This window comes from Bos mutus, chromosome 3 (genome assembly GCF_027580195.1).
Source record: "Bos mutus isolate GX-2022 chromosome 3, NWIPB_WYAK_1.1, whole genome shotgun sequence".
NCBI classification, from domain to species: Eukaryota; Metazoa; Chordata; class Mammalia; order Artiodactyla; family Bovidae; genus Bos; species Bos mutus.
In genome coordinates, this window is record NC_091619.1 from 49,664,681 (window position 1) to 49,672,411 (window position 7,731).

Genomic DNA, 7,731 nt, shown 5'->3' on the forward strand with positions numbered 1-7,731 from the left:
TGTTGCTTTCCAATATCTCTGACATATTCAACGGTCAGTTAGCAGAAAGGCTATGATACTGTACAGTTTAATTTTATAGTAACATAGTATATGGTTAAGTGGGAAGCAAACTGTCCCTCCTATCAGTAAAATTGTGAAAGTTCACAAATTATTTTAATCTGTGTATTTTCAGAATGAACTTTGAGAGAGAAAACTTTTTTCCCAAATTCATGACAATAAGAAAAATAAGTGAAAAATATAGAAACATTCACTTTCAACTGTTGATCTGAAACTGTAAATAGTGCCAATATTCAGAAAAATACTGACCCTACAATTAGTAGACTTAGCCTTAATTTGAACTACATTCTAAAAAGGAAGAAAATGAATATAACTTTAAAGCTAAGATTATTTAAGATGGTTTCATCAAAAGTAAATACCCAATGAAAATGATAGTCTAAAATAAAATTTTTCTTGCACATGAAAGCTAAAAACCTTCCAAATTAGACATCTAGAAACAACATTCTGAACTTGTGAATGAGGCCCCGTAATGGTTTGAAAGATGAAAAGTTACCAACATTCTTCTAGTCTCATTATCAGCATATATAATTACATATTTTTTAGCAAATGAGAAAAGTCACTCAGTTTGGCCTGCAAAGTTTATTTTTCCAGCATATACAGTGTTGGATTGTGTCTATTGATTTATTTAAAAGTATGTCTTAATGGTAACATGATGTTTTGGAAAATCTATATTGCAAAACATGGATGCAAAGGTTCTGATGCTTCTTCATGAAACATAAATTGTGTAGCACTTAAATTGATATCTGGTACTTGCAAAACAATATGAGATTGTTTCACCTTAACCTTTATATACATCTAGAGATTAGCTATATTTACTGAATTGGAAGCACACTGGGGGTCACTCAAAGTAGAAAGTTTATAGCAATAAGTGACAGAGCAGAACTATGAGCAATTACCTTCTTAAACTGTCAGAAGCACTAGCAAGTTGTTTTAAGTCAGTTGGAAAATTTTGGTATTCAAGGAAATCCCTCTGGATATAACTATATTATAAAAGTGGTGAAAATTGTTAATTTTAGCAGTTCACTGATAAGCCAAACTCTTGAAACTTTTTTCAGTGATTGGATCTAAGCATGACCAATGTATCATATCAGAGTTCATTTATTGTTCCTTTGGAAAGTTCGAAGTAGGGCATAAGAACTCAAGGATAATATACATGTTTTTCTAGTTGAAAAGCAATCTTATCTGACAGTTATTTTCAAAGATAATATTGAGTGGCAAAATTGACATATGTATCTGATTTTCTGGCACGCCTAAGACATAAAAATTGAAACCACAGGAAAACATGAGTATATTTTTCATATGTTAAACTTATCTGTCAGTTGTAGAAGACATTACTGTTACAGAAGGAAACTATCATCATTTTGATAATAAGATTTCAAATAACTTCTATTACTAATTAAGAGTGAATGAAAATTTGTTCAACTTAGACCAACATTTTTTAAAGGAAACTTTCCTATATTCTGGACATAAGTCTTTTATTAGGTATGGTTATTATATTTTCTTCCAGTTTGTGGCTTATATTTTCATCATCTTAATAGAAATTTTTAAAGAACAGAAATGTTAAATTTTGAGGAAGTCCAGCATATCAATTCTATTCTTTTAAATCATTTATATTTCTTTGGATTCTAACAAATCTTTGTTTTAACCCAAGATCACAGATTTTCTAGTAGAAGTTTTATTGTTTAGATTTTTATATTTATACTTATGATTGACTTCAAGTAAATTTTTTATATGGTGAAATAGGGTTAAGGTAGTTTTGTTTTGACTCCAGCAGTATTTGTTGAAAAGGCTATACTCAAATTGTCTTGTTACCTTTGTCAAAGTTCAAAAAGATCATATAAGTATGGGTATATTTTTGGATTCTATTCTGTTCCATTGAACTGTCTTCTTTCACCAGTACCACACTATCTTGATTACTGTAACTTTATAGTAAGTCTTACGTGTGAGTATGCCAACTTTGTTCTTTAAAAAAAAGTTTTGGCTGTTCTAGATTCTTTGCTTCTCCATTTGAATTTTAGAATAATTCTGTCTTTCTACCTGTAGAGGAACAACATTCCTGTTTTTCTGCTCTACTCTCAGTGCTTAACCTCGTTTTTTTGTACTTTTGGTTACCAAATGTGCAGAGATTTTCCCATATCAAGGAATTTTTTGACACCAAGTAGATGTCCTACAATTGAGTCCCCTTGTGACACTCTTCCTGGAGATAGCATCAGATTACAGAGGCTAAGGGCTCAGTCCCACAACATTACCTCCCTTCCCTCTTCAGATGCCAGTCACGAGTCCAGGTATTGATCTGACTTCTGACAGACTGGCTAAAACAGGTTCTCACAACCCCCTCCTCAGGTTCAGTTAATTTGCTAAAGTTGTTCACAGAACTCAGAACATTTTACCTACTGGATCACTGGTTTATTGGGAAAGGATGTAACAGCACAGCGAGATGAAAGAGATGCATAAGGCAAGGTATGTGGGGAGGGGCACTAAGTTTTCATGCCCTCCCTTGAAACTACTTTCCCAGCACCTCTACCTGTTCATCAACCAAGAAGCTCTCTGAACCCCATTCTTTTGAGTTTTTTGGAGGCTTCATTACATAAGCATGGTTGATTAAATCACTGGTCACTGATGACAGCTCAATCTCCAGCCCCTCTCCCCTATAAGGAGTTTGTGGTGAGAGGAGTTGACAGTTATAACCCTCTAATCACACAGTTCCTCTGACAGCCAGCCCCCATTCTTATTAGGGGCTTTCCAACAGTTACATTCCTGGCTGAAAGAGCTTCTTATGAATAACAAAATACACTTTGACCACTCTTCACTTAGGAAATTCAAGAGTTTTAGGAGCTCTTTGCCAGGAACAGGATGTAGACCAATACTAGTGCTCTTTGGGGGTGGGGGAAGAAAACACACCACCAAGGGGCACAGGGGAACTTCTGGGGTCATGAGACTGTCTTCACAGTGGTGGTGGCTATACTGCTGTATATCTTTGTCAGAACTCAGAACTGTACAGCTAAAAAGAGTTTACTGAATGTAAATGATACCCAACACACCAGACCTTAAAAAATGTGTAGAAAGAAAAGGACCAGGCTCAATACCAGAATAGATGTCAGTGACTCCAAGCACACCATTGTTCTTAATGTGTATTTTGGAATTATTTTGGGGTTTTTCTGCATTATATTTAAATATTGATAGAATTATATTTGATATTATAAATAGAACATTTTGTAAAACATTTGTTTCAGCTATATAAATGTGTGTTGTGATATAAATTATATTTCTTACTGTGGGCCATGGTAAAAATATTTTGAAAAATGCTACCCTAGAAAAACTTATCCCATGTGAATAGGAAGAGATATGCAGCAGTTTCAGTGAGCACTGTTTGAAATATTTAAGAAAACTAGTAATAGGATACATCATATAGTGGGATGCCTGTATATCAGTTAAACTGAAAAGATAAGCGCTATAACATAAATAACCCTCAGAAACATAGGACTGAACAAAAGGGAGCTAAAGTAGGATGCTTTGATGTCATTTATATATTTTTAAACATGCAAAATTGGGATGTATAAATACATTAACTGCTAAAACCTAAAACCTCAAGTTTTAGAAAATTTTGCATAGTTAATGGCTTACACTTGAATAAAGAGGGCTTCAACCATATCTGTCTTTTTAAGTAAATAGGGCAAGATGTGTGCATTTGACAAAGCTTAGTGTGAGTATAAAGGTGTTTTCTCTGTCCTCTTTATGTTTGAATGTGTTTTCATCTGTAGAGGGTCATCAGTACCTTCAACCTTGAAAGCCATCTGTGATATTCGGTGGTAGCAGTGGGTTCTACTTTTAAGCTTAGAGGAAAGGGAAAGAAAGTTTTAAAAAGCGGGTGTGGGGATAGAGAAAGGTGAAAGAAAAGGCTGGAGAGAGAGGGAGGAACATAAGAAGTGAAACCAGTGGGTGCGTATGGTTGCGTAACATGCTTGATATGCTGTGTGACTATCCTCGGAAGTTTCTACTGCACTAACGCATAACCCACGTTTTTCACGTAAGGACAAAAAACTTAGGATTTCAATGGATGTTTAAAAATGTCTTTTAAAGTATACAATTGAAACTGATTCATTGTTTAAAAATCAGGATAAATAAGCAAAAAGAAAATAATAAAATCTCAGCATTTATTTTTGATATTATAGTATATACCCTTTTGGCTTTATACCAGAAAATCTGTACTTTTTTTTAAAAAGATCATATTATAGGAGTCATACTGCAGCCTTTTTATTTGCTTTTTTACCACTCCCCAGTATGTACTGAAGAGTAGTACTATTTTACCAGCAGTGTAGTGTTCCATTGTGTGGATATGGAAGTTACCCCACTCCTGATGTGAAAAACTGTCATTATTTCCAATTTTTCACTATTTAAACATTTTTATAAACATATCTGCAGTGAAATCATTACAACATACATCTTTAAGTCTTCCCCAGGTTAAGTTCATAGATGGTGAGTGGAAAAGTATGCATATTTTTGAGATTGTGGATTCTTGATAGTTCCTCAAGAACTCCACTTTTCCTCATAATATAGGAATAATGAGAAAGGACAGATTTAAATTAAAGGGATATATGTGACAGTAAAATTATAAATTATTCAACACAGATATGTGTAGACTTTATTTTTGAGAGCTGTATATGTTAAATGTTATATAGTACTTGGATCAAAATAAGCTCAATTACAAAATAGGTTTTCATATGATCCAGTTCTAGTTAAAGATAATTGGATTCCTAAGTTTTCATTTTTTGCCTAAGCTACTTTCCTTTGTAATAAGTAACTGGAAACTGAGCAATACGAATGAATTTTCTTTTTCTTCTTAAAAAAAAAACAACAACTAAGACTTTATGATTCCCTTTTAGTACTATAGGAAGAAATGCTCTTAGAACAAAAATCTTTAATACGAATGACAAAATAATCCTAAGCTGTCCCAGACAGGTAAAATCTCCATCTTTATTGATCACCAAGAAAGTCTTAAGTCAGCTTTGTGTTAGAAGTTTCCATCAATAGAGAAGGAATAGAATCCTCTGGCACTAGATCTGTGACAAGGATATCATTTGAAAGATAAGGAGTTGAAGGGGACTTACAACATAGAGTCATTATGGGGATGGTTTATAAGAGAAATGTCTCAGACTACGTGGATTATTTTCAGATAATTTTCTCATGGATAAAACTTGGAAGTTACAGATCTCAAAACCAGAAGCTGTCCAAATGACAAAATGAATATGCTAAACAAGTGCGTTTTTGTTTTGATTTGTATGTACATACAATAACTAGATGTAGTAATGAATGTACTAATAAACAGTCTACTCTACTCTGAAAGGCAAAGATCATGTCTTCCTCATTTCTGTTTCTCCAACACTCAGCACTTGTTTAATACTCAGTTCAGTCGCTCAGTCGTGTTTGACTCTTTGAGACCCCATGAATCACAGCACACCAGGCCTCCCTGTCCATCACCAACTCCCGGAGTTTACCCAAACTCACGACCATTGAGTCAGTGATGCCATCCAGCCATCTCATCCTCTGTCGTCCCTTTCTCCTCCTGCCCCTAATCCCTCCCAGCATCAGGGTCGTTTCCAGTGAGTCAGCTCTTTGCATGAGGTGGCCAAAGTATTGGAGTTTCAGCTTCAGCATCAGTCCTTCCAATAAACACCCAGGACTGATCTCCTTTAGGATGGATCTCCTTGCAGTCCAAGGGACTCGCAGGAGTCTTCTCCAACACCACAGTTCAAAAGCATCAGTTCTTTGGTGCTCAGCTTTCTTCACAGTCCAACTTTCACATCCATACATGACCACTGGAAAAACCATAGCCTTGACTAGACAGACCTTTGTTGGCAAAGTAATGTCTCTGCTTTTGAATATGCTATCTAGGTTGGTCATAACTCCTTCCAAGGAGTAAACATCTTTTAATGTTTAATACTAGACGACAGTAAATCTTGAATGAAATAACTAATTGTTTCATTAATTCTTCCAAACAGACTGGTTTGTGGACAGAACTTGAAAAGATTGAGAATAATTTCTTAAAGCCCCTCCATACAGGACTCAATATGTCAAAAGCACATTATGAAGCAGAAATTAAGAATAGCCAAGGTTGGTAATGTAAAATTTCATTTCCAGTTAAGCCTAAAAATTAGTCAGATTTTTTAAACTCATTTATATTCCAAATAAAGAACTTTATCTTGTACTTGTCTAACTTATAGCCAACAAGGAACCATGACAACTGAGTCATTTTATTTATAACTAAAATGATTCTTTGTGAATATATATTCCAATTAATACTGAAATTGGGTTAAATATTTAAACCAAACTGGAGCATAGTCTGGTTTAAAACCTCAAGTTCTGATTAGAAACTAATTGTATCACAAATATTTCTGTTTGGATACCATTGTACTTCTTTCAGTATTGAGGGGTCCATCCCCCATGATATCTTTACTAAATCTCGACCTCCACTAAATTTGTACAAATTACAAACAAGAATCTTAGGTCCAGAATTACTTTTTAAAGTCAGCAGTTCTAATAATCTTGTAATCTTTTCTATATAACTATGGTGGTATTTGTGCAGACATCACTATAAATAAAAATTTTGTCTTAGTGTGACAGGTTATAATTCTGATTTTATGTTGACAAAAGTTTCATTCATCTTGTACATGCCAAAATAATGCTATTCACCTGAAGAAACATTAATTCACATGTTACAGAATTTTGATATTTTTATTTGTTCACAACCAGATTTTAGCATACCCTGAGCTATTAAATCTTCCTGGTTGGCTCAGTGGTAAAGAATCTGCCTACCAATGCAGGAGATATGGGTTCAATCCTGGGTCAGAAAGATCCCCTGGAGAAGGAAATAGCAACCCACTCCAGGATTCTTGCCTGGGAAATCCCACAAAGGACCTAGCAAGCAGGCTACAGTCCAAGAGTCGGACATGACCTGGCAACTAAACAACACAACTAGCTATTAAAACCATAAGACTTAATTTACACAAATAACTGGCATTTAAGTTAGTAAACAAATTATAAATTTATTATTGAAATCTGAGAGTTTTTAATGGTTAAGTGTGACACGGTTTTTTCCTTCTCTTATAGAAGTCCAGAAGTCTAAAGATCATTGTTCACTAAATGTAGGTAGAGAAGAGATCCCAAATATGCCTCCTGAAATGCAACTTAAGGTAGATATGAAATTTTCCTAAGCTACATCCAACTGAACTCTTTTCTCTTTTTTGCTTTGCTTTGTTTTAAACGCAGCCTTAGTAACCAATTTTTCTTGGCATTATAGGTCCTACATTCAGCTCTTTTCACATTTGATTTGATTGAAAGTGTTTTGGCTCGAGTAGAAGAACTCATTGAAACAAAAACAAAGTCTACCTCTGAGGAAAATATGGGATAAAGTGAAAGCTCCATCTCCTAAATAAAAACTAGTAATACACTATATTTTTCATTATGGTTTATTTAATACCTTTATAGAAGTTTTTCTGTAAAACACACTGAAAATAAATGTAGCTTCTCTTACTTATCTGTTTCAGCAGTGACACATTATGGATCAGTAGCATTGTTTCCTTTTAAAAAGGTATCTATATGGTAAATAATGCCCATGTGTATTTTAAATACTACTGTTGAAAAATCTAATAACGAATCAATAATTTTATGATTTCA

General features: G+C 34.2%; 1 protein-coding gene across 1 annotated transcript in view; it reads left to right on the forward strand.

The window, feature by feature from the left end:
• The window catches only part of GLMN (glomulin, FKBP associated protein), a 44,403-nt gene extending 36,812 nt beyond the window's left edge, over positions 1 to 7,591 (forward strand). The window contains exons 17-19 of the mRNA XM_014477910.2: positions 6,057 to 6,168; positions 7,165 to 7,247; positions 7,355 to 7,591. Of these exons, the coding sequence (XP_014333396.1) occupies positions 6,057 to 6,168; positions 7,165 to 7,247; positions 7,355 to 7,465 (306 nt within the window). The 3' untranslated portion in view covers positions 7,466 to 7,591. The remainder of the gene's footprint in view (positions 1 to 6,056; positions 6,169 to 7,164; positions 7,248 to 7,354) is intronic.
• Positions 7,592 to 7,731: the final 140 nt, after the last annotated feature.